A 26,446-nucleotide genomic window follows, 5' to 3' on the forward strand; every position below is an offset into this window, starting at 1 on the left:
CCACCACCAGCCTCCTCTCTGCCTCGGATATGCCCGGACTCTCCTGCCTCCCTGTTGAAACCCTGCCTGTCAGCAGCCTCCAGGCTGGGGGCCCCTGGGTCAGCTTTGGGTCAGACCTTCTCCACGGAGGTCTGGGGAATGGGAGGAGCCTTGACCTCCCGGATGCAAGTGATCCTCCCGCTTCAGCCTCCCGCGTCACTGCAATTACAGGCGTGAACCACCATACCCTGTGCGGCCCCGCCAGTTGTAGGCATGGCGAGGGTATTTGGCTGCGGAGGGGCTCCTCGCTCCCTGAGAGGGAAGCTCAGAGACACAGGGATATCTGCAGGGAAACCAAGTTGGGTGAGGCAACCAAGATTGGCCAGGTGACTCTGCTATGGGATCCTGGCAGTTCCGCTCCTGGCACGAAAGGGTTAAGTCCGTCTGAGTCCACCGACCAATGGTGACGCGCAGCGCCTTCGAGGCGCCTCCTGAGTGGCGGGCACGCAGGGTGGGCGGGAGGGAGGAGAATAGCGGGCACCCTCTCCCCCCCGCCCCGGGAGTGTGCTTAAAAGGCGGTGGTGGTGGCGGCAGCGCCCGGTGCCCCGGCTGACCTCGGCCATGAGCAGCGCAGCCGGCCCAGACCCGTCGGAGGCGCCCGAGGAGCGGCGTTTCCTCAGGTCAGCGGGGGAGAGGGACTCTGGAGACGGGCTTGGCTCTCATGGGGCCAGGAGCAGCCAGTAGGACCGGAGGCAGAGGCATAGCTGGGACAGAATGGGGTCCGGGGACTGGAGACGGGCACAGCCAGGATGGAGGTTCAGCGGCAGAGGCATGACCACGGTGGGGAATCGCAGGCAGGGATATGGCAAAGAGGAGCCTGGGAATCCCGGGAATCCGAGACCCGCCTGGTATCTTGCTGGAGACACTGAACTGCGTTGCTGGGGAAACTGCCTCCGGGGGCAACCCCGCCCCTCATGAATGATTCATCAACAGCGCTGGTCACTCCCGCACAGAACCCCAACCGTGACCCAACCCCACTCTCCATCTCTCCCAGGGACCTTGGAGCTGCAGCCCCAACTTCCCGACATGGGAAGAGCTGAGCTGAGCTCAAATGCTACCACTTCCCTTGTCCAGAGGAGGAAACTGAGGCCTGGGGAAGGCAGTCATGGCTAGAGCAGATTTGGAACACACTGGCTGTTTGCCAGAGGTTGGTGAGTTTGGGATCTGAAACTAGCGCCATAGCTGTGACTCCCACCTCATCCTCCTCAGCCTTTGTGACATGGGACCCCAGGCAAGGCTGTGGACCTCACTGTGAACCAGATGCATCCAGCAGCTCCTGCCCACTGCCCACCTAGCAGGGCACATGTCCCCTCAGCCAGTGTCCAGACTCAGTCTAGGGAATAGTGTTCTAGGAGCTGGAGCCGGGACTTCAACTGGTGTGGGGGGCCTCAAATGCTAAGTGAAGGGAGCGATGGGGCTCTCAGGGGTGGGTAGGAGCGAGAACCTAGTGGAGAACCGGCTGACAAGGCTGGAGACACAGAAGGGCCTCTTAGGCATGGTGAGGAGTTTGGAGCTTGAATGTTCCCAGAGCCCTCGGGAGCCATCAGCAGGTTTGGGATCCTGTGATGCAATCTGGTGTTCAAGTTTTCAAAGCACCCTAGGCTCGTGTTGAGTTTTGGAGGCAGGAGACTGGTGTGTGTGGCCCTGTGGTGGTCTGGTGGGCAGAGGTGTGAGGAGGAGAGAAGCAGGTAGGACTGAGGCAGGGTGAGTGTGGCATGGGCACCCTGGCCTGAGGTTTCACCTCCCAGAGAGCCCCCTCCTGGAAGCATTTGGGGAGTGTCAGGCCCAGTTCCCTTTGGACCCAGGCCACCTCAGGCTTCCTGGGTCTGACAGGGAAATCCTTGGGGCCTTGAAGCTTCTCTCATCTGGAGGCTGAGATTGGGGGGAGCAAAAGGCACCTCTGAACACCCCCAGAATCCCACAACAGCAGAATGGACCTGTCCTGCCTGCCACCCTCCTCCACCAGGCTCCAATTCCCACGAAACTTCCCCCACCAACCCACAGCTGCTGCTGCGCCCCACCCCCAGGTTCCTAACCTGGACAACCCTCTGCCCACAGAGCCCCCATTATCATTTTAATGACCAGTTAGGCAGGAAGAGAATGTTCCAAGTGGCTTCCAGAGACCAAAGCTTTGGGACAGAAGAAGAGAAATGCATCACCATCCCGCTCTCCACTTCCTCCCCACACCCTCCTGCAGGGGCAGCAGTCAGAGCTGTCACAAGATGGAGGTGGAGGAATGAGCCATGTTCCCAGCCTGCCAGATTCCTCACCCGGAATGCAAACGCACCTTCTCCTATGTGCTTTCCTGGGAGCTGTGCTGGCCTTCCCGGGGAGACTCTTTGTCTGACTTCACCATGAGCTCCTTTTCCCCACCCCGTCCTTCAACTTCATCCTGTGTCAGCTGCAGACAGGCTGAGGTTTGAATTTGGCTCTAGTTACTGGGGTGTCCTGGGTTCACACTGGGTGTGATTTTTCTGCCCTGAGCCTCCATCTCCCCATATGTGTGGACCCCCGGAGTGTCCTCCTTACCATGTTCCTCAGTCTGGCATTTGAGGCTCTGCCTGCCCTGTCCCCTTGATCACTCTGCTTCAGCCTCCCTTCTGCCCCTCAAACATACTAGGCTCCTTCCCACCCGAGGGCCTTGGCTTTTGCTGTTCTTGCCCCTGCATTACCTCCCACGATGTGCCAGGCCGCCTCCTCCAGGAAGCCCTCGCTGACTCCCATCCCATAGCAGTCCTTTCTCCTGCAATCTACCTACCCGGCCTTATCATGCTGCAAAATTGGCCAGAGGGCAGTCATCTCCCATTCAAAGAATTGAAGTAAAGAACCTCAGGATTCATCCCCCCAAACCTCCAGCGTCTGTAGGTCTGGCTCTACATCTTTGTTCATGTCCTGTGGCTCTGGAGACACCAACGGGGAAAGACCCGGTTTCCTGACTTGCTTCCTGCATGACCCTGGGCAAGCCACTCGGCTTCTCTGAATCATTAGTTGTTTTTCCAACTTTTCTAGGCCTGGCTCTTTTTATTGTTTATGTTTGTGTTTTTTATTATTATTTTAGAGACAAGGTCTTGTTCTGTCGCCCAGGCTAGAGCGCAGTGGCGTGATCATAGCTCACTGCAGCCTCCACCTCCCAGATTCAAGTGATCCTCCTGCCTCAGCCTCCTGGGTCACTGGGATTACAGGTGTCCATCACCACGCCCTGCCTAGCCCCACCAATTGTGTAGGTCACCCCAATATTCAGTTTTGCTCTAAGAGGTGGAGATGGACCCCAATCACTCAGTGAAGTGGATGACAGAGCTTCGCCTCAAGCTAAGTGGCCCCATTTCTCTGGCAACAAATAACCTTTTTTTTTTTTTTTTTTTTTGGAGACAGTCTCACTCAGTCGCCTGGGCTAGAGTGCAGTGGCACGATCTCGGCTCACTGCAACCTCCACCTCCCAGGTTCAAGCGATTCTCCTGCCTCAGCCTTCCGAGTAGCTGGGACTACAGGCGCCCGCCACCACGCCCGGCTAATTTTTGTATTTTTAGTAGAGACAGGGTTTCACCACCTTGGGCTGGAATTCCTGACCTCAAGTGATCCACCTGCCTCATCCTCCTGTAGTGCTGGGATTACAGATGTGAGGCACCGCGCCCGGCCTGACCACAGATAATCTAATTATGTCACTGCCCCTGAAAATCGGTCACCAAAGGGCCTCCTAGCCCCAGGCCCCAAGGCCACCCCGCTGATTGTGCCATCAAACTCTGCAGCCTTAAAAACCCATGGACGCCAGATGCCCCCCGTCCTGTCCGCCCCTTCCAGCGTCCTGAAGCTTGTTCAGTGGCTCCCACTGCCTGAAATCAGCCCATCGCCCCCATCGAAGTCCTTCATGTTCCATTCCCCTTGGTTCCTTCCGCCTTGGGAGCTGGGGACGTCTAGATCCGGTTCCGTGTCCCACGGTTTGGAGCAGTAGAACCAACGCGCGCGGCCAGCGCATCTTCTGCCACCAGAGGGCGCCCGCGCCTAGGGCTTTGGCTCCCACACCGCAGCCCACCAGGCCTCGATTCAACCCGCGTGTCGTACTGTGAAACTGAGGGCATCCCCAGCTCAAGGCTGCAGACGCTACTCGGGGGTACAGGTTGGGAGGGTGGCTTTGGGACCGGGTTTAGAAGCTTGGCGGAACATTTCTGGCTCCACCTGAGGCTCTGTGTGTGTCTCTGAGTGTCCCATCCCACTCTGTCCCCAGCACCGCGGAGGCAGCCGCCCTGGAGCGGGAGCTGCTGGAGGATTATCGCTTTGGGCGGCAGCAGCTCGTGGAGCTGTGCGGTCATGCTAGTGCTGTGGCTGTGACCAAGGTACCTGACCCCTGACCCCCAACCCTGACCCCAACCAGGCGGCCAACTCTCTTGAGCTGCATGACTCCAGTGACCAGAGTGGTCCAGCCCTCAAGAACCCCCTTTTTGCTTGGGCTTACTCCAGTCTGATGGGTAAACTGAGGCCCAGAGAGGCTCATGGCTGGTACAGGCCAGACGGGGATCTGAGACCCCTGGTATCAGAGAAGGCCAGAGCAGAGGTTATTGCAGGGACAGTGCCGCGACCCTGGAAGTGCAGACCCCTCCTGCACATGTGGCCCGCCTGCTTCTCCCACCTCCTGGGTCTTGGGCACCAGGGACATCTGCTCCTGCAATCTGAACACCCCTAAACAACCCCGTTCTGCAGGTGGGGAAACTGAAGCTCAGGTGGTGAGGGGCCTGCCCTGGGTCACAGGGGGATGGAAGCAGAGCTGCAACCCGGGTGTGTCTGGCTCTGGAGTAAACCCTCACACCTCGAGGGGCCAGGAGGATGACACAAGGGTGATAGCAACAATCATACTATGGAGTGCTTCACCGTGCAGCCAGCCGTGCTGGGCCTCAGTTTCCTCCTCTGCAACAGGATAATAAATGGTACTGATGAGTCAGTCCCTAAACGCGAATGCCTCAGAAAACACCCACACAGAAGGCTCTAGCCTGACTGCCTCCTCTTCCTCCCCCTCCATCCTCATCCCCCTCGCCTTTCTCCTCCTTCCTCCTCCTCCTGCCGCCTCCTCTCGCCCTCCTCCTCCTCCTCCTTTCTCTCTCCCTCCTCCTCCCCTTCCACCCCTTTCTCCTCTCCTTTCTCCTTCCTCTCCCTCCTCCTCCCCTCCTGTTCTGCTTCCTCCTTCCCACTTTCCCTACCTACTACCCCTCCTCCTCCTTCTCCTCCTCCCCATTCTCCCCCTCCTCCCCATTCTCCCCCTCCTCCCTCCTCCTCCTCTTTTTCTTCTTATTGCCACGGTATACTTTTTAAAAACTCAGGGTTTTTCTTCATGTAGACTTAAATGTTTGTATTTCCAAATGAAATAGATCCCAGGTGAGGCGCCCAAAGAAGGAAAATCAAAATCCCAGAAAGAAACCCAGGTAGTCACCGCTCCCCCGGCGCTCAGTGGCCAGCCGTCGGGTTTTTGCACTGAAAGCCCCTTGTCTGTCCAGGAGCCCCTCAGTCCCAGTCTTGGGTCTTGGGCTGTGGGCCTGGCGTGACTGGGGTCACAGGCACGTTCATGGCAGGTCAGGACTGTGCTAAGCCCTTGGGGAGGAGACTTGAACGGGGAATAATCTGCCGTCTGTGTTGGAGCTTAAAGGACAGCCGGGCTCAGGAGACACCCAGTGTGCCTGTCAGCCGGTGGCACTGTCATCGCATTTGATAAAGGCCAAACTGAGGCTGGGAGAGGAGAAGGGGCTGGGGCCACGCAGAGTCAGGGCGGGGCTGGGGCTGAAATGCCTGTGTTAGAGATGCATACATGCCACAGAGACAACCAGAGACATGGAGCCCCAGAGATGGAGACAGAGACACAGAGACAGGGAGACTTGTTGGTGAGAGATACAGAGAGAAGGATAGCCAGACAGAGACAGAGTCTGACAGATGCAGAGAGACACGGAGACGGCCAGAGACAGATGGAGAGAGACAGAGACAGACAGAGACACAGAGAGTCTGAGAGATACAGAAACAGCCAGACAGGTGGGGAGAGAGACATGAAGAGAGCCAGAGACATACAGGGAGACACAGACACGGAGAGTCTGAGAGATACACAGAGACACAGAAACAGCCAGAGAGAGACAGGCCCCAGGGCATCATGGGTAAGGTTGGGCTCCCCTACTCTGGGGCCTCCGGGAGGGGCTGAGGTCTGGAAACATGGGCGGGGGCAGGCCCGCGGTGAGAAAGGTGGAAGAATGTCTGCAGCTCAGGCGGAGAATAAACAAACCACACTCCCGGTGACGGGCAGTGGCCGGACGCACGTTTTTCCTGCACCGACCTGGCAGAGCCTGAGACCAACCGGGCGTCTGCATCTCCGACGGGGAAACTGAGGCCCCAAGAGGCCCAGCCCCTTATCCAGAACACCTCACCTCCTATCCTATCCCACTGCCTCCAGGCCCAAGCCCCATCCCTTCCTCTACTCTGGGCCTCAGTTTCCTCTCCAGGCAAGGAGGAATCTGGACTGTGCCTGTGCCTTTGCTGTGCCCCCCCCTCCACCAGGCGTTCCCGTTGCCCGCTCTCTCCCGGAAGCAGAGGACGGTGCTGGTCGTGTGTGGCCCGGAACAGAACGGGGCAGTGGGGCTGGTCTGTGCCCGTCACCTGCGGGTGTTTGTAAGTAGCCAGGACCCCTTCGACCTCCCAGAGTCCCTGCCCCCGCAGAAATCACTGCCTTCTTTTGATAGCGTCCCAGCGGGACATCGACGCAGGGCCAGGTTGTAGAATATGCCCAGGGCTTGTCCCAGGTAGGGTCTGGTGCTGGTGACCAGGTCAGGGAAGCCTGGGAGGGCCTCCAGCCCGGACTCCCTCTTCCTCCACCCCCAGGAGTACGAACCCACCATCTTCTACCCCATGCGCTCGCTGGACCTGCTGCATCGGGACCTGACCACCCAGTGTGAGAAGATGGACATCCCCTTCCTAAGCTACCTGCCCACTGAGGTCAGCGCTGGGTGGCAAGTGAGGGGGACATGGTGTGCCGTGGCCCCGAGCCGCCCTGACCCTGCCTGCCATCCCCAGGTGCAGCTCATTAACGAAGCCTACGGGCTGGTGGTGGACGCCGTGCTGGGCCCCGGCGTGGAGCCGGGCGAGGTCGGGGGCCCCTGCACTCGCGCGCTGGCCACGCTCAAGCTGCTGTCTATCCCCCTCGTGAGCCTGGACATCCCCTCAGGCATGCCGGGCAGAGGGGGGCACAATGGGGCTTGGAGGGCTTGGGTGGAGTCCCCCGTGCCCCAGCTCCTGGCGGACCCTGCCTGTCTGAACCTGTCTCCCCAGCTTGGATGGACCCACACTTGGCTGAGGCTAAGGGTCACACCCATCCCTCAGATGGGGAAGATCGAGGCTGCCACCCCAGGTGACCCCAGGTCTCCTCCTTCCCCCACCCCAGTGCCCAGCCCACATGCCCTCTGCCCACCCCTGGCCCAGTCTCCTGGGCAGACGTGAGCTCACTCGGCAAAGGCCGCGCCCGCCCTGGCCGCCGCCCCACGCCTGTTGGAACCATTAGGCGACAGGCAGACGGAACAAACAGCCGCTGGCCAGCCGGACCCTCCGTGGGGGTGGCTGGACTCCGGGGGATGTCCCCTGGCTCTCGGGATCCCAGGGACATCCCAGCAGGGTGCCGCAGAGCAGGGGCACCAAGGGAGGAGGTGTGCTGTCTGATCTGAGCGGCGAGGCTGCAGGCTCAGCCCAGGACAGAGAGGGTGGCTCTGTCAGGTCAGAGGGGATGGTTAGGAATCTCTAGTCTGAGGGTGGTGGCTATGGTCAGAGAAGGATTAAAGTCTGAGGGAGAATCCAGTGGCTTCTGGTGAGTGGCCCCAGAATCAAGTCAGAGATAGGAGAGAAGGCAAGGCTCCTAGGCTGAAAGTGGAGGCTCATTCAAGAGGTGATGGAGGCTGGGCACAGGGCTCAGGCCTGTAATCCTAGCACTTTGGGAAGTCGAGGTGGGCAGGTCACCTGAGGTCAGGAGATCCAGACCAGCCTGGCCAACATGGCGAAACCCAGTCTCTACAAAATATAAACATTTGCTGGGTGTAGTGGTGCACGCCTGTCGTCCTAGCTACTTGGGAGGCTGAGGCAGGAGAATGGCTTGAACCCGGGAGGCAGAGGTTGCAGTGAGCTGAGATTGTGCCACTGCACTCCAGCCTGAGCAACAGAGTGAGACTGTATCTTAAAAACAAACAGGCTGGGCGTGGTGGCTCACTCCTGTAATCCTAACACTGTGGGAGGCCGAGGTGGGCAGATCATAAGTCCAGGAGTTCGAGACCAGCCAGGCCAATATGGTGAAACTCCATCTCTACTAAAAATATAAAAATTACACAGGTGTGGGGGCATGCGCCTGTAGTCCCAGCTACTTGGGAGGCTGAGATGGGAGAATTGCTTGAACCCGGGAGGCGGGGGTTGCAGTGAGCTGAGATCATGCCACTGTATTCCAGCCTGGACAACAGAGTGAGACTCCCTCTCAAAAAAAAAAAAAAGAAAAAAAGAAAGAAAGCCGGGCGCGGTGGCTCAAGCCTGTAATCCCAGCACTTTGGGAGGCCGAGATGGGTGGATCACGAGGTCAGGAGATCGAGACCATCCTGGCTAACACGGTGAAACCCCGTCTCTACTAAAAAATACAAAAAACTAGCCGGGCGAGGTGGCAGGCGTCCATAATCCCAGCTACTCGGGAGGCTGAGGCAGGAGAATGGCGAGAACCCGGGAGGCGGAGCTTGCCGTGAGCTGAGATCCGGCCACTGCACTCCAGCCTGGGCGACAGAGTGAGACTCTGTCTCAAAAAAATAAATAAATAAATAAATAAATAAATAAAGGTAATGTCTAATCTGCTGGTGAGGGTACCAATCTGGGAGTGAGGGTAGGGACCTTCGGTCAGATGGAGGAGTTTCTAATCAAGTGAGCTCAAGTCAGGTGGGGAGGAGGACATGTCCTGTTAGAGGCAAGAACTTGGGGCAAGGAGACAAGTCCGACGTCAGAGGCTTGCCTGAGGCTGGAGGCCAGTTTGTGGTCTGAGTAGAGGACGGATATCTAGTCACGGGTAGAGGCTGGGGTCTGGCTGGGAGGTCTGGGAGGAAAGAGGCTCTAAAGTGGAGAGGCTGCAAGTTGATGCCGAGAGAGTTGTGGGGACAGGTACCAGGGCAGAAGGCAGAGGCATGGTTCTCATGGGAAAGGGCAGCAGGTGGAAATGGTGTCTGAAGACAGAGGCTGGGTCAGATGGAGGAGGGCGATTGAATGGTAGGATGGGAGCAGAAGCAGAAAAGTCTGAGTGCAGAAGCTCTGGTCTGATTTGGAGGGAAACGCCTCCAAAGACTGGGAGAGACTTGTCTGAGGGCGGAGGCAGAGTTCTAGGGGGAGACAAGTCTCACCAGGACCCACGTGTCAGAGAGAAGAGGCTGGGTCTGATGGGGGAGGGGAAGTGGGGGGTGGGGCAGCAGGACTCTGGTCTGAGAGCAGAGGCTCAGTGTTGGAGGGGAGAGGAGGAGAGGCAGGGCCAGGATGGACTCTAGGCTGGGGGCGGGCCACCCTCCCAGTTCCCAATCCCCCCGGACCCTCCTCCCTCAGGCTGGGACGCAGAGACCGGCAGCGATGCGGAGGACGGGCTGCGGCCTGACGTGCTGGTGTCTCTCGCCGCGCCCAAGCGCTGCGCCGGCCGCTTCTCTGGGCGCCACCACTTCGTGGCCGGCAGGTTCGTGCCCGACGACGTGCGCCGCAAGTTCGCCCTGCGCCTGCCAGGATACACGGGCACCGACTGCGTCGCGGCACTGTGACCGCCACCCGCGCCCACACCGCTGGGACCCGCGCCAATAAACAGCCCTCCCACCACCACCGCCTCGCCTCCGCCTCCTTTGTGCACCGGCCCGCCGCGGGGGGTGGGCACACTCGAAGAGGGACTTCACGCGATCCCTGGGTGATCCAAGGCGGGGGAGCATGGAGAAGGGCGGTGGAGTGGGACTTCCCGCTGGCCTCCTAGAAAACTTGAGCTAGGGCTGGGGGCGGTGGCCTGTAATCCCAGCACTTTGGGAGGCTGAGGCTGGAGGAACGCTTAAGGGCAGGAGTTTGAGACCAGCCTGGGCAACATAGCGAGACCCTGACTCTACAAATTAAAAGAAAACGAAGAAAACTCGAGCCAGAAGAATGGAGGGTAGATTCAGGGTGGGACTCCCAGAATGCCTGGGGTGGCCTAAATCCTATAGGATCGAAGTCAGACGCGAGGGAGGACTTCCAGCCGCCTAAAGCGTGTCCGAGCAGCTTGAGGCTGGATTCCAAGTGGCACTTCCCTCAGGCAGCTTAGGATGCAGCTTGGAGGACGGAGTGGGCTCGGGGAGGGAGTTCCAGCGGACCAGGGGGAACCCAGGCCAGCCTAAGGGCGGAGGCACAGCCGGACGCACCGAGGGGGGCGACCCAGAGGGGTTGCTGGAGCGCTGGTCACCTAGGGCCAGGGGGCGTGGCCTGAATAGGGCGTGGCCTGGGCGGGATCTGCGGTCGCCTCCCGCCCCCATCCTCAGTCCCAGCGGCCGCCAGACCCGCCGGAGTTGGACCCGAGCACGCCGCGGAGCCCGGACCCTCCCTCGGACGCTCTGCTCCGGCCATGGCGTCGCTGCTGCCACTACTCTGTCTCTGTGTCGTCGCCGCGCACCTGGCGGGGGCCCGAGGTGAGGCGCCTCCAGCCCCCGCGCCCAGCCCCTGAAGCTCCCGAAGGCCTGGCAGCCGGCCTTGCGTGAAGCCGCACTCGGGGAGAGAATCCAGGGACCCACGCGCTTCCCCGGGGACTGGGTCCCCTTCACCAGTCGGATCCCCGCGACCACCTGGGGCGCGGAGCGGGCCTCATCCATTCTCTTCCTTGGCTAAGCCGGGAGTGTGGATAAGAACCTAGAGTTCCTCCCGGGGTCTGGACTCTCCCACCCTGGACCGAAGGGGTCGGAACTGGCCCCTCCTACCTAACTCCCACACACCCACTCACTCCAACCGCTGGAGAAAGAAATGCCCATCCCTGGAACACTCAGTGGGGCGGGGGACGGGCCGACTTCTCAAGTGAGGAGACTGAGGCGCCCAGAAGGAAGGGGCTTGTCTGACCTCATCACTCTGCCGGGAGTATCTTAGATAGCTCCTATCTTGGAGAAGCCAGTCTAGATTCCAAGGACTTCTGACCAGCAGCTTGGACTCTAGTACAGGGATGGAAGATAGACTAAGGGAGGGACTATCTTGGGAGCCCAGCCTGAGGGCAGAGGCACAGCCGGCTGAACTCGGGGCAGCTGAACACAGTGGGAGGGAGACTCCGGCCTAGGGGAACTGGATGGTACTTGGACTTCCCCAGCCGGGGGTTGGGGCTAGGTCAGAGAGAGGTACTTGGCTTTGGGAGCCTGGTGGTGGTCGTGGGCAGCGTGGTGGAGGAGAGTGTGTGGCAGCCCTCGGGGGTTCTGGCCTTTCAGAGGCTCAGTTTTCCCTCCTGTTAAAATGGGGATCATGGGCCGGGTGCGGTGGCTCACGCCTGTAATCCCAGCACTTTGGGAGGCCGAGGCAGGCGGATTACCTGAGGTCAGGAGTTCAAGACCAACCCGGCCAACATGGTGAAACCCCATCTCTACTAAAAATATAAAAATTAGCAGGGCGTGGTGGCGAGTGCCTGTAATCCCAGCTACTCAGGAGGCTGAGGCATGAGAATCACTTGAACCCAGGAGGCAGAGGCTGCAGTGAGCCGAGATTGTGCCACTGCACTCCAGCCTGGTTGAGAGAAGGAGATTCTGTCTCAAAAAAAAAAAAAAAAAAAAAAAAAAAGAAAGAAAAGAAAAAAGAAAAAAAAAGGGGATGATCATGGCTGCACCTTGCCCAAAAGGAGGCTCCCAGCGGTCCCCATCAGTAGCAGCATGCTTCCTTCTCCCCACTCCTCACCCACAGACACCAACCCCACCGAGGAGCCCACGGCGACTGCATTGGGCCTGGAAAGACGGTCCGTGTACCCCGGCCAGCCCTCACCAGCCCTGGAGGACTGGGAAGGTGAGTTAGCTTGCCTCAGAGCCCCGTCTCTGCTGCGGGCTTGTTGGGGGCCTTGGGCTACTGGGGTCGTGTGAGGAGAGGGCACACACTGGGCGAAGGGATCAGTGCCGTCCTGGTCCCTGGACATGACAGCCCCTGGAGGTGATGCCCCAAGTTCAAGATCTAAGTGAGAGGCCGGTCAGACAGAGGCAAGAGCTCAGCGCACCGGGATGGACCAGGTCAGGCCCTGGGCGGCAGAACTGGGGGCGCGGGGAACCCAGTCTGCCCTGCACCTGTTTCAGGCAGCTGGCTCGGGTCGTGGGCGCGCTCGACTAGCCCGTGCCCACCGGGGGAGGGGGCTGAGACAGCAGGTAAGGCCTTTGCACGCACGCATGGGGGCCTACAGGCCGCCGCCCCGGTCCCAGCGCGTGCGGTGCCCGCAGAGGCCAGCGAGTGGACGTCCTGGTTCAACGTGGACCACCCCGGAGGCGACGGCGACTTCGAGAGCCTGGCCGCCATCCGCTTCTACTACGGGCCAGCGCGCGTGTGCCCGCGGCCGCTGGCGCTGGAAGCGCGCACCACGGACTGGGCCCTGCCATCCACCGTCGGCGAGCGCGTGCACTTGAACCCCACGCGGGGCTTCTGGTGCCTCAACCGCGAGCAACCGCGTGGCCGCCGCTGCTCTAACTACCACGTGCGCTTCCGCTGCCCACTAGGTGAGGGCGGGGCTGGATGATGGGGGGGGGCTTGGAATGGGCGGGGCTGCCAACCACCGGGAAGCGTTGTGGGTGGGTGGGGCTGGGAGGGGCAGGACCGTGGGGGTATGGGCGTGGCTAGGAAGAGCCGGGGGACCCTTGGGTGTAGAGCCACGTGAGGGGGCGGAGCCAGGGAGGGCGGGGCTTTTGAAGAGAGGTGCTGGGAACAGCGCGGGGCTCAGGTGCACCGTAAGGAGGCCCAGCGGGTCAGGACCCATGTGCAGCCCCCTGGAACGCATCTCCCTCCCGCTGCCCTAGTTTGCGCATCTGTAAGAGCTTAGTTCTGTGGCGTGCCCTGAGCCCAAATGTGTGCAGGATGCAGGGAGAAGAGCAGGACTGACCCCCGGGACCTTATGCCGGGGTGGGGAGGTGGGTCGGCACCTAAACTATGTTTTCGACAGGCGCGCTTAGGGGAGCATGGGTGGGGGCGATGGCAGATCTGCCATGGGGAAGAAGGGTCCTTTAGTCCCAGGTTACCCGGAGGCGCGGTTCCTGGGGAGGGCGGCCGCCTGATCTCTGTCCCTGCCTTCCGCAGAGGCCTCGTGGGGCGCGTGGGGCCCGTGGGGTCCCTGCTCGGGGAGCTGTGGGCCAAGCCGTCGCTTGCGCCGCCGCCACTGCCCAAGCCCCGCTGGGGATGCGTGTCCCGGGCGTCCTCTGGAGGCGCAGAGGTGCGTGCGGCCTCGATGTCCAGGTAGGAGGGGCGGGGTCTGGAGGCAGGGGCCCCGTACAAAGGGGAGGGAGGGGAGGTTAGCGGCTGAGCTTGGGGGAGAGGGTGGAGTTAGAGGCGGGGCCTGGATGTAGAGAGGCAGTGCCTCTCATGATCGATGCCTAGAGGGGAGGAGCTAGTTGGGGGCGGGGCCTCATGGGACGGGGCTGTGAAGGGCGGGGCCTGGTGCAGGGGCGGAGCCTAGTGGACCCAAACTCTGGAGCCAGGTGGAGACCCGCCCTTCCTTCCTTCCTGGGCCCAAAGAGCACTGGTAACTATGCACATCTGGACAGGTGGATGCCAGGGGGCTCTTGTGCAGGCAGACATGGGCAGATAGGGGGTGCTTCCCCTGTGTGCATTCCAGACTGTACGGATGTCTCCGTGGGGGAACAGAATTCAGTTCATACACTCAGGGTACACACGTGCGTGGCATTTGCAGCCCCTCCTGGTTCCCCACGCCCACACAGACACCCGCTCACAGCCTGGCAGACATGATGCCTAGGCCCTCACAGGGCCAGACACCGGGCAAGCCAGGAGGAGACTGGAAATTCCACTAGCGCCTGGGCTCCACAAACACGGCCTGGAGGCTGCTCCGGGGAGCCCGTCACAGGGTGGGGGCACATGGTGGCCAATGGGGCGTTGGGGTCCCCACCCCATCGCGCCTGGCTCTGCCCTCCCGGCGCCTGTGCCCTGAAGTTTCCAGTGGAATTTTCCATTTTATGGAGAAACCGCAGGATTGGGAAGGGGGGCAGTTGTTCTCAACCCAAGATCCAGCCCCTTGCTGGGCCCCCAGCCCCTGTCCAGACATTTTCTCTTCTGCTGGAAAGGTCTGTGCCATATTTTGAGACTCACCTCTTCTGTCCCCTCCTATAGGACCTCTTCCCTACCTCTCTGGGTCCCAGTTCCTACCCCCTGGCCCAGCCCTGACCACTCAGCCCATCACCCCCTCACACCAGGGACTGCTCCAAGCAGGGCCATGCTGAGGCCTCTGAGAGGCACCTTATAGGAGGGCCCCAGACATATTTGTTGAGTGACTGAGTGGAAAGCCCTCCTCAGGAGGGATTATGGAGGCTTCTCTGCCCTGCTGCCTCTCCATATCCCCCCAGGGTGCGGCCTTGACACCTGTGAGTGCCCAGACCACATCCTCCTGGGCTCGGTGGTCACCCGATCTGGGCAACCACTGCCAGGAGCCAGGATCTCCCTGCGAGACCAGCCTGGCACCGTGGCCACCAGTGATGCTCACGGAACCTTCCGGGTGCTTGGTGTCTGTGCTGACAGTCATGCCAATATCAGGGCCCAGATGGATGGCTTCTCTGCAGGGGAGGCCCAGGCCCAGGCTAACGGATCCATCTCTGTGGTTACCATCATCCTTGATAAGTTAGGTAAGCACCCTTACTTACAACATGGGGCATGAAGGGGCTGAGGATCTGGGGAGGAAGTTCTAGCACTCAAAGTCAAGGGAGGAAGAAATAAGATGTGACACAGTCATTGGTGAAGGCGCAGAGTGAGTCCGGGCATTTCTGGGAGAAAGAAGAGGATGGGGACCTTGTGCCTGGGAAGGGTCGGTGGGAGAAGCTCTGATCTTTGCCACCTTTGACCCCAGAGAAGCCATACCTGGTGAAACACCCTGAGTCCCGAGTGCGAGAGGCTGGCCAGAATGTGACCTTCTGTTGCAAAGCCTCCGGGACCCCAATGCCCAAGAAATACTCCTGGTGAGCACCCCCCCTGGGCTCAGGGGCATCTTCTCCGGCTTTGGAGTTGGATTCAATTTCATGATGTTATGTGGTTTCCCATCTGGAGAGTGGGGAAAGCGTTAACAGGGAATGAATTGGTTGGGAGAGGGACTACCAAGGAGGTTGAATGGGGCCAGTCTCGCTGGGGAGGAGGCTGACTTTGGCAAAGCCTCTCTGGAGATCCCCAGCCGCGCCTGCAGACTGGGGGCCAACACAGCCTCTCCCACTAAGCCCTATGGTGTCACTCACCTGCCACCCAGGTTCCACAATGGGACCCTGCTGGACAGGCGAGCGCACAGGTACGGGGCCCACCTGGAGCTCCAGGGGCTGCATCCAGACCAGGCTGGCATCTACCACTGCAAGGCATGGAACGAGGCGGGTGCTGTGCGCTCGGGCACTGCTTGGCTCACTGTACTTGGTGAGTGTCCTTGGCCACATCCCTGAGCAAGCCTTCCCCCAAACAGAGCCCGGACTATAGCTAAGCTCAACCCCAAATGGAGTCCCCACTTCAGACCGATCCAATCCTAGGCCTCCACTGAGCCCCCATACCACTCTGAGCGCCAACCTTCCGTCTTTACCCTGGGCAGACCCATATCCCTTAGGTTGAGTCCTTGACCACAGACAGAGCCCCCAGCCTTGGCCTCCATGAAGTCCTCCTCCCTGCCCTGACCTGTATGTTTTCTTGGTCCCCAGCCCCAGGCCAGCCATCCTGCGACCCCCAGCCCCAAGAGTACCTGATCAAGCTCCCTGAGGACTGTGGTCAGCCAGGCAGTGGCCCTGCCTACCTGGATGTGGGCCTCTGCCCCAACACCCACTGCCCCAGCCTGGCAGGCTCCGGCCCCCGCTGCGGGGACACCAGCTCCCGCTGCTGCTCTGTGCGCCGTCTGGAGAGAAGGGAGATCCACTGCCCTGGCTATGTCCTCCCGGTGAAGGTGGTGGCAGAGTGTGGCTGCCAGAAGTGTCTGCCCCCTCGGGGGCTGGTCCGGGGCCGTGTTGTGGCTGCTGACTCCGGGGAGCCGCTGCGCTTCGCCAGGATTCTGCTGGGCCAGGAGCCCATCGGCTTCACTGCTTACCAGGGAGACTTTACCATTGAGGTGCCACCCTCTACCCAGCGGCTGGTGGTGACTTTTGTGGACCCCAGCGGTGAGTTCATGGACGCTGTCCGGGTCTTGCCTTTTGACCCTCGAGGTGCCGGCGTATACCACGAGGTCAAGGCCATGCGGAAGAAAGCACCGGTCATTTTAGATGCCAGCCAGAGCAACACGATCCCCCTGGGCGAGCTGGAAGATGAGGCGCCCCTGGGCGAGCTGGTCCTGCCTTCTGGAGCCTTCCACAGAGCCGACGGCAAACCCTACTCAGGGCCTGTGGAGGCTAGGGTGACGTTCGTGGACCCCCGAGACCTCACCTCGGCAGCATCCGCCCCCAGTGACCTGCGCTTCATGGACAGTGACGGCGAGCTGGCTCTGCTGCGCACCTACGGCATGTTCTCCGTGGACCTCCGTGCGCCCGGCTCCGCGGAGCAGCTGCAGGTGGGGCCAGTGACCGTGCGGGTGGCTGCCAGCCAGATGCACATGCCGGGCCACGTAGAGGCCCTCAAGCTGTGGTCGCTGAACCCCGAGACCGGCTTGTGGGAGGAGGAGAGCAGCTTCCGGCGCGAGGGGTCCTCGGGTACCCGGGTGCGCCGCGAGGAGCGCATCTTCCTGGTCGGCAACGTGGAGATCCGGGAGAGGCGCCTGTTCAACCTGGATGTGCCTGAGCGCCGCCGCTGCTTTGTGAAGGTGCGCGCCTATGCCAACGACAAGTTCAACCCCAGCGAGCAGGTGGAGGGAGTGGTGGTCACGCTGGTCAACCTGGAGCCCGCCCCTGGCTTCTCCGCCAACCCCCGCGCCTGGGGCCGCTTCGACAGCGCGGTCACCGGCCCCAATGGTGCCTGCCTCCCCGCCTTCTGCGACGCCGACCGGCCCGACGCTTACACGGCCCTGGTCACCGCCACCCTGGGCGGCGAGGAGCTGGAGCCAGCACCTTCCCTGCCCCGCCCACTCCCGGCCACCGTGGGCGTCACCCAGCCCTACCTGGACAGGCTGGGGTACCGTCGGACGGACCACGACGATCCCGCTTTCAAGCGCAATGGCTTCCGAATCAACCTTGCCAAGCCCAGGCCAGGTGACCCCACCGAGGCCAATGGGCCTGTGTACCCGTGGCGCAGCCTGCGGGAATGCCAGGGGGCCCCGGTGACCGCCAGCCACTTCCGCTTCGCCAGGGTGGAGGCGGACAAGTATGAGTACAACGTGGTGCCCTTCAGAGAGGGCACGCCTGCCTCCTGGACTGGCGATCTCCTGGCCTGGTGGCCCAACCCGCAGGAGTTCCGGGCCTGCTTCCTCAAGGTGAAGATCCAGGGTCCCCAGGAGTACATGGTCCGCTCCCACAACTCGGGGGGCAGCCACCCACGCACCCGGGGCCAGCTCTATGGGCTTCGGGATGCCCGGAGCGTGCGAGACCCCGAGCGACCGGGCACCTCGGCAGCCTGCGTGGAGTTCAAGTGCGGTGGGATGCTGTTCGACCAGCGGCAGGTGGACAGGACGCTGGTGACCATTATGCCCCAGGGCAGCTGCCGGCGCGTGGCGGTCAATGGGCTCCTTCGGGATTACCTGGCCCGGCACCCCCCGCCGGTGCCCGCAGAGGACCCAGCTGCCTTCTCCATGCTGGCCCCCCTAGACCCTCTGGGCCACAACTATGGCGTCTACACGGTCACTGACCAGAGCCCACGGCTGGCCAAGGAGATCGCCATTGGCCGCTGCTTTGATGGTTCCTCTGACGGCTTCTCCAGAGAGATGAAGGCTGACGCTGGCACAGCCGTCACCTTCCAGTGCCGGGAGCCACCGGCTGGACGACCCAGCCTCTTCCAGAGGCTGCTGGAGTCCCCGGCGACAGCACTTGGTGACATCCGCAGGGAGATGAGCGAGGTGGCGCAGGCACGGGCCCGGGCCTCAGGTCCCCTCCGCACCCGCCGGGGCAGGGTCCGGCAGTGACCTGGGCCTGGGGCCTTGCTTTCCCGCCTCCCTCTGGACTCCTCTGACCCAGGAAGTTTTGCCCCTCTTTCTTCTCCAGACAGCCCCCTCCCCAGGTGTCTGGGCCTCCTTTCTCCTCCCCTGTCCAGAACTCAGAGTCAGACAAGAACCCGGAGCATCTGATGGTAGAAACACCAAGGAGGCAATTGTTGCTGTGTGGTATGGAATGAAGTTTGCTGTGACTCTCGGGCCAGCACCCCGGGGACAACGTTCAACCCTAGCCTGAAGGGACCGGCTCCCCCAGCTCAGAAGCCGTCTCGGACTTTTCGTGTGTATTTTGACCCTGATTTCAATCTTCTACCTTTGGGAGTTCTGACATTTGGCACAAAGTCCCCTCTGCCTATTTGGAGCTCAGCGCTAGACCAGGTCCCCTGCCCCGAGCTTTGTTTTTGGGGTTATTTATTGAAACAAAGCGTGGGGAGCTGGTTGTGGGTGTGAGTGGGGGTGCGGGGTCCAGGCTAGGCCCAGTGAAAAGGAGGAAGGAGCTTCTTGGGGTTCCCATGTGGGGTAGGCTCTGGGGCTGAGGGGAACAATTCTCACATGTTTGGTGCTTAGAGACCTGCCCGGGGCGTTGGGGTGGAAATTCCCGCCCTCCGGGGGCTCAATTAAAAATGCTTTATTTCCAACTCATGGTGTCAGGCTCCAGGGAGGAAGGATGGAGGCTGGGGCTGCCCGGCCCAGATATACCTTTGCAGGCAGAAACACGCGGAGGCACACGCGGGTACCAGGGGCAAGAAGCCCAGGTGGCCGTGACCGCTGAACACAGTAGCAGCCGCTGCTCTGGCCTGGCCTCCTTGGCTGTGCCTGGCCATGTGCCCTGGAGCTACAGCGGGCAGGGAAGGGCCCTGGCAGGGGAGTCTCTGGGGCAGGCAACAGCGATCGAGGCCACCCTGGACCTCCTCAGTCGAGTCCACAGCAGCCCCGCCCTGGGCCCCACCCACCTGAACCCCGGCCACACATCGGTCATGTGGCGATGGGGCTGCCTGAGGCCAGGGCTTTCTGACCTTGCCAGGACCCTGGTTCCGGAGGCGGCAGAATCACAGCTGGCTGGCGGTCTGTGTGCACGTGTGTCCTCCTGGAGCTCCACGGGGCCGGTGCTGTTCTGACCACACCCCCACTGTCCAGATAGAAAAACTGAAGTCTGGCATGAATCTCAGCAGCTTTGAGCCCCCTGTAGCTCTAGGTGTGTGAGTCCCCAGGGCCTGGGGACCAAGGCATCAATGTGGCAAGACTGGAGTGGCCTCCGGGGCATCTGAGATGGGAGACTTGTCCCTGGCTGACACCCCCCAGGGAGTGGGTATGTGGCGCATCCCTTAGCTTAGGGGGCAACCACCCACTTCCTCTTCAATCTCCCACCCATCCACTGGCCCCCCCTCCCCAGACCCCCTGATCCCATCGTGCAGCCGTCTAGCATTTAGAGGTGTGAGCTCTGCTGCGCTGGCAACCTCAGGGGCCCTGAGACAGCCTCTTTCTCTAGGAGGAGATAGGCTCACCTGTGCAGACCCCAATATGCCCTGGGGCCAGTGCTCCACCCAGAGGGGTCCCTGGCTCTTGTCCACTGGCCACATCCCCCCTTCGACTGAGGTCTTGGCAAATCCGAACCTCCGCAGCTCTCGCCCTTTCACTCAGGAAAACATTCCCTTTGCCCTAGGGTGGACTTGGGGGCCTGGAGGCACGGGGAGAAGCTCAAAATGCGAGGCATCACCCCGGTCTCTGAAGGTGGACCCCAGGGCTCTGCTGGAGTTTGGGTTTGGGCAGCCCCAGACATCGGCACCCCAGCCTCACCCTCGATAGGCTGTGATAGGCAAGAGAGGGGAGATGGTTTGAGGTCCCTGAGGGAGCCGGCAGGGGTTGGAAGTACATACATTTATCCAGAATTGACTGTCTCTACACCCCCAGCTGACAGGCTCAGAGGTGCAGGCCCCCGCCCAAGGCAAACTAGGTTCCCAACCTGCCTGCCGCAGAGCCCTGCTCAGGGCTGCCTGGTGGGGTCCCGGGGAGGGGCAGGAATGGGGGTGCTCCTATTTGCCACGGGCAAAGCTGGCTGCAGCTTCCAGGCAGAGGGTGATGAGGTGTCAGGCTCCACAGCCAAATACCTTTCATTGAGAAAGTGTTGGGGCCTCTGACGCTGCCAGGCTAGGGTGGCCAGCCAAGTGTGGGGCAGGCAGCTGGCCCAGACCTGTCCCCTTCCCTAGGGTGGGGCAGGGGTGGGTGGGCATCCTCCTGAAGTCCCCTCCCCAGCCACCATGGCTGGGCCAGGAGGGGCATTTCAGGAGGAGGACATGGCTGAAGCAAAAACTGGGCAGGGCATGGGGGCTACAGTCCAGCTCTTTCCCATCCCTGCTGATAACTCTGCAAGAAGGCAGCGTTTGGCCACAATTTCCAGATGAGGAAACTGAGGCTCCAAGAGAAGGAAGCCATCGTCCTGAGTCAACAGCCATGTGCCTCTTGACACTGCCTATCTCCCCCAGCTGCAGCCCTCGAGCCAGGAATCCCACCCCCTCCCTCTTGGAACCTGGGCTACCGTTCGCCTCCTGGTAAATCCATTGTCCACCCCCCTCAACCGAACTGGGGTTGCCAGATCACACCCCCTCAGTCTGGGGGCAGTGGGGGGCAGGGGACCCCCCCAAAGAGACCCCCAGCTTCAGCCAACCTGGGTCAGCTCAGGGCACAAAGAGGCCCTTGGTCCCGCCCACGGCATTTTAGACTTTTATAATTTTAGAACCAGGGGTTCTTAAAATTCCTAGCATCATGATGGGGAAAAAATCTTGGAACAGTAAAATGTTTAAAACAAGAGTCTTAAAACCACAGAATCCAAGAGGAGGGAGATAAAAATGAACACATACTGAGCACTGACTGAATGTAAGCCCTCCTAGCCAGCCCCTGCAAAGCCTAATTCACTTTAAGGGCATTTAGTGTAAATCTGTTGCCTTGGGATCCCCAAAATACGCTTTTAGAGAGGATGATACCCCTATTCCACAGCTGAAGGAATCTTCTCAGGGTCACACAGCAAATGGGGACACTGTGGGCTGGACGAAGGGCAATGTTGCCTGGAAAAGGGGACATAAGCACTGGGTCTTGAAGGATGTGTAGGAGTTTGCTGGGTGGCCAAGGCAAGAAGGGCATTCCAGGGTGCTGGAAAGGTGAATGTGAAGGCTGGAGGAGGGAGACCCATGGAGGGCCGCAGTAGAAGGGAGACACAAAGGGAAGGTGAGGAGGGGCTCGAATGCTGAGCGAGGAGCCTGAGTTCTCTGGTGAGCAATAGGGAGCTATGGGAGGTGCTGAAGCAAGAGAGGGTTACACAATATCTCGTGACAAAGACTCCCCTGGAGCTGGTGCAGGACTCAGCTTCTTAAAACATGCTTCTTTCATGGAACTGGGATCTGCTCCCTCCCACTTGGGGGCCCCTCCAGGGTCCAAACCCTGCAGCCCAGCGCCCTCTCTCCCCCAGCTGCCTCCCATCCTGGCTGAACATCCCTGGCTCCTCCACTGGGGCCTCGTGGACCTGGCGTGGCAACCCACCACTTCCCCGGCCCCGTCTGTCTCTCTCATCAGCCCTTGGAGTTGGGTCTGACCCAGCCTCAGACCCCAAAGACTGGAGCCAGCCTGGCGGGGAGACCTGGCTTTGGTCAGGTGGGGGAAGCGCTTGTGCTTTAATGGAGGAAACGAAGGCAGGATGCCACAGGGTGAGAGCAGACCAGGCGAATGCCATGTCCCGATGCCTCAGCGCAGTAGCTGAGGCTAGACCCCTGGGCCTAGGATGGAGGGGGTCAGGGCAGGCAGGAGGGAGGAGTCCCCAGCCGTCAGGGAATCAGCAGACCCTGATGTTTGGAAACAAACACTACCCGAGGCAGGGCGACTGTCACACAGAACCAGACACGCCTGTCATCAGTCTCGAGGTCACACTGCCCTCATCACGCCCCATCCCTGTCCCCTGTAGTCAGGGGCATGACTCCCTCCTTCTCATACTTCCTAGCCATCTTGTCACCTGATTGGTGACACTGTCACCCTCAGGACAGCAACATAGGCAGTTGCACTCGAAAAGAGCATGAGGCCAGACACACCACACCCATGGGGCACGCTGGACACTGTCCCCCCTCATCACCGCCACACGGGCAGACAGATGCACCTTCAACACAGAGAAAGGCCCACCCTTCAGGGTCAGGTAGCGGTGCCTGCAGCTGCACCTGTGCGTACCTGTGCCCAGCGCCCCCTTGACCCACCCATCATCACCCCACACATCGGGACGCACCTGACCCCCAGACTCCCGGCTGGCCCGAGTCAGGGCCAATCTCAACCACCCACGACCCTCCACAGTTCAGCCCCACCGGGCACACGAAGCCATGCCGAGCGCAGGCAGCACCTCCCACTCTCTCGGGGCCCTGGGGAGCCGCTCGGCCCTGGGGCTGGGGACTTGGCGGGAGGCCTCAAGGTCCCAGCCACTTCTCCAGGGAAGTCCTGAATCCCTTCCTGCTGACTCAGCCCAGGGGGCTGGCTAGGCCAGGGGCTGCCAAACCTCAGGTATGTCCTTGACGGCTGCCTGGCGGGGCCGCTGAGGCGGGGGCGGGGGCTCCCACTCGGGACTCAGTCCTTCCCCGGGCCCCAGCCTCCCCCCTTGCCCCAGATGGAACTGCAGCTTTAACTGTGGTGTTCAGGGCATGGGGCCAGCACGATGGAGCCTGAGGCCGGCTGCTCCCACCCCAGTTCCTCCCGGCTGAGGGTTGGTGGAAGCATAAGCTCCCAGCCGAGCCAGAGTATCCCAGCCTGACTGTGGCCTCATAAAGACAGCACTGTCTGGTGGGAGGTGGCCCTGGCTGCCCATCCTGGGGCCCGGCACAGGGACCCATGCACACACAGTGGGCACACACATGCACCTATGTGATGGCTACATGCAGACCTGTGGATACAGATGTGCGTCATCAGACACAAACTCAGCCCCAGGACTGACCCCCACAGAGCCCCAGTCAGAATGGGGAGGCAGCACTGGTCACAGATACCCCAGCCTGCAGGGTCAAGTTTGGCCCAGCCCAAAGGCCGGGCTGGGAAAATCCAGAGGAGGACCCGGGGAAGGCTTTCTGGAAGAGAGGGCATTTTGACTTGGGCTTTGAAGGGTGAATAGGAGTTTACCAAACCAAGCTCAGATGTCCAAAAGTCTTGAATGCTGGTTTTTTTTTTTTTTTTTTTTCGAGACGGAGTCTCACGCTGTTGCCCAGGCTGGAGTGCAGTGGCGCGATCTCGGCTCACTGCAAGCTCCGCCTCCCGGGTTCCCGCCATTCTCCTGCCTCAGCCTCCTGAGTAGCTGGGACTACAGGCGCCCGCCACCGCGCCCGGCTAATTTTTTGTATTTTTAGTAGAGACGGGGTTTCACTGTGGTCTCGATCTCCTGACCTTGTGATCCGCCCGCCTCGGCCTCCCAAAGTGCTGGGATTACAGGCTTGAGCCACCGCGCCCGGCTTGAATGCTGGTTTTGGAGTTTACCTTTTGTCTGTGAGGATGTTGAGCAGAGGAGGGAGACAGACAAACCCCAATTCACTACCTCCTTTTAAGGACCCAGCCTCTGCCCTCAGGGAGCTTCCAGTCAGATGGGGGAGGCAGCACTGACTCAGCCAGGAGGGATAGAAGATACCTCAGCTTTGTGAAGCACCTGTCATGTGTTGGGTTGGATCCTGTCAAAAACCCATAGGGCAAATTATATTATGATCCCCATTTTACAGCTGAGAAAACTGAGGGTGAGAGAGGGACACTTGCTCAGGGCCCACAGGGAAGCAGAGCTGTTCACACACAGCCCTGGTCACTGACGTGCAACTGTGGCTGCTGACCTGGTCCCAAACTGACTCGAAAGTTTGCAGACCAGGATGGTGCAGCTCAAAGAAGTCTGCCTTGGCAAAAGTTGCATCTTTGCACCTGGAGTCCTGGCCAGGCCGGGAGGCCCCTCCTTCCGGGACTACAAGATCCCCCTGGGATTTTTCAGCAAGATCATCCCCTGTCCTTTCTTATCTGGCTGCTGAGTGGCTTTCATGGGGCGGGGGCTTCTAGGCAGAGGAATGCCGGAGTGAGCGCCTGGGGGTGCTTCGCCAGGCCTTCTGGGAGGCCTGGGTCCCCGGCCTCAGCCCCGCCTGCCATCTGGCCCAGCTGAACAAAAACACTTGGAAATGGCCGACCCAACGGAATCTGGGTTGTGGTCAGGCCGTGGCTGAAGAAGCCACTGGAAAAACACGCAGCCCACGGGGCCAGGCCCAGCTTACGTTTCACCAGGCAGGAGTGGCCTGCTGGGCGCCCAGAGCCGAGGAATGTCCGTTCTCTAACGCTTTGGAACATGTTGTCTGACTGGGGAATCCAGCAGCTGGGCGGTGCCATCCTCAGTGCCCTCTGGTCAGGCTGTGACTTACCTCCTGCTGAGTCCTTGGAGAATCAGGCCTCTTGGCGTGGCCCCCTGGCCCAGCCCCTGGCCAGCCGCTGCTGAAGACCCCTTGTCGACTTGCACACCCCTGAAGACGCAGGGCTCGCTCCCTTCCAGCTGTCATGCCAGGCAGCCGGAAGCCTGTAACTAGGCTGATTTTTTATGGGAAGTTCTGGCTTCCTTGGCCACACAGAGGGGAGGTCAGTGCAGCCTGGGCGCTCCCTCCTTTCCCCCGGGGTCCCACCTCCTTCTGGATCTCCGGATGTCCCCTCAGTCCCCTAGGATTCAGCATGTCCCAAATGGACCCGAGTATCTCACCCCAAAATGTGTTCCTCACCTTGTAGCCATGTCTCAGGGTTATCCATCTGTCCGTCTGCCCTGCGCCGCAGGCAGGGCTGGTGGCCCACACATCCACTGAGCGCCTGCTGGGTGCAGAGCACCTCACTTGCATCTCTTCACTGACCTCTCCCGGTGAGGCTGATCCCCTTAATGCCCCACTTTGCAGGGGGTGGGGAACAGAAGCTCAGGGGGTTTCTTTCACGTCCTGAAGATGTGGTGGCAGATTCTGGAAGTAGGAGCCAGTTCCCCACTGGCTTCAGGACAAGGGCCTGGGAAACCTCGTTTGTCAGGCGGGGACGACGCCTGGTGGCCACAGGGAGAGCTGCAGCCTGGGCCATGGTGGGTCCTGCTGCAGTGTCCCTAGCTTAAGGCTGGCTTTGGTTACTTCCCTGCTCACACACCCTCCATGGCTCCTCAGAGGGCACAGGGATGCTAGATGAGGCCCTCCTGTGTCATTACAGAGACTCCTGACTGCAAAACCTAGCCTCTTGCATCAGACCTAAGCCCTGTCCTCACTCAACCTCACAGCCTGTTTCCCAGCTGGGGAATAAACCAACAATGGCCTCTTCAGGGATTGGCGACTGCAAGACTGGCATGGATTAGGTGCTCTGTAACTGCAGTCGTCACCCTCAGTAACACACAGGAGAGGGGCAGGGACTTGAGCTGGGGTGTCCCAGGCAGCCTCAACTCCCCTCCCTCAGCAATCACTACCCGCCCCACCCAGGACAAGGCATCCGAATCAGGGCCTCAATTTCCTCCCCAGAGTGTGGGCGCCTCCAAACTTTATCAAAGGGCCTAGTCTGTGGGGTCTTGAAACGCCCCCCCGGAGTCCTAGGGGAACAGAAACGTTCACGAGGGAGTGGGTATAGGGCTTTGCCAAGCACTGATGAAGGGACCCTAGAAACTTCCATCTTTTTTTTTTTTTTTTTTTTTTTTTTGAGACAGACTCTAGCTCTGGTGCAATCTCGGCTCACTGCAACCTCCACCTCCCGGGTTCAAGTGATTCTTCTGCCTCAGCCTCTTGAGTAGCTGGGATTACAGGCAGGCACCACTATGTCCAGCTATTTTTTGTATTTTTAGTAGGGACAGGGCTTCACCATGATGGCCAGGCTGGTCTTGAACTCCTGACCTCAATTGATCTGCCCGCCTCGGCCTCCCAAAGTGCTGGGATTACAGGTGTGAGACACTGCACCCTGCCAAAACTTTCATCTTGAAACTATATGAGGGAGACCTTGAAACTGTATGTGGGGGACATTGAAACTGCATATGGGGGCCTTGAAGCGGCCACTGCACACCTCACTTGGCCTGAGCATACCTCCGTGACCTGGGTTTGGGGCCCTCTACATCTTCCCAATGCATGGTCCAGGGGATCTGGAAATGTCTACTAGGGTTCGGGTATGGAAAGTCTTTGAATGCCCATG

The 26,446-nt window shown here is 60.4% G+C and overlaps 2 protein-coding genes across 3 annotated transcripts; both read left to right on the top strand.

The window, feature by feature from the left end:
• Nucleotides 1–578: 578 nt before the first annotated feature.
• On the top strand, nt 579–9,876 carry YJEFN3 (YjeF N-terminal domain containing 3). 2 transcript variants are annotated; one of them, XM_005595293.4, is made up of 6 exons: nt 579–659; nt 4,262–4,370; nt 6,565–6,675; nt 6,886–6,999; nt 7,078–7,228; nt 9,613–9,876. In XM_005595293.4, the coding sequence occupies exons 1-6, from the start codon at nt 601–603 to the stop codon at nt 9,816–9,818; spliced, it is 750 nt and encodes a 249-aa protein (XP_005595350.1). In that variant the 5' UTR covers nt 579–600; the 3' UTR covers nt 9,819–9,876. The 2 variants fall into 2 exon arrangements, with proteins under 2 accessions (XP_005595350.1, XP_015299954.1); XM_015444468.3 differs by lacking the exon at nt 6,565–6,675.
• A 678-nt stretch (nt 9,877–10,554) lies between these two features.
• Nucleotides 10,555–18,912, top strand: CILP2 (cartilage intermediate layer protein 2). Its single transcript, XM_005595292.4, has 8 exons — nt 10,555–10,703; nt 11,947–12,045; nt 12,468–12,740; nt 13,315–13,470; nt 14,592–14,867; nt 15,089–15,197; nt 15,479–15,636; nt 15,912–18,912. Exons 1-8 carry the CDS (start codon nt 10,640–10,642, stop codon nt 18,245–18,247), a joined length of 3,471 nt encoding a protein of 1,156 aa, XP_005595349.3. The 5' UTR covers nt 10,555–10,639; the 3' UTR covers nt 18,248–18,912.
• Nucleotides 18,913–26,446: the final 7,534 nt, after the last annotated feature.

Source organism: Macaca fascicularis, chromosome 19, assembly GCF_037993035.2.
Source record: "Macaca fascicularis isolate 582-1 chromosome 19, T2T-MFA8v1.1".
In the NCBI taxonomy this organism is placed as follows: domain Eukaryota; kingdom Metazoa; phylum Chordata; class Mammalia; order Primates; family Cercopithecidae; genus Macaca; species Macaca fascicularis.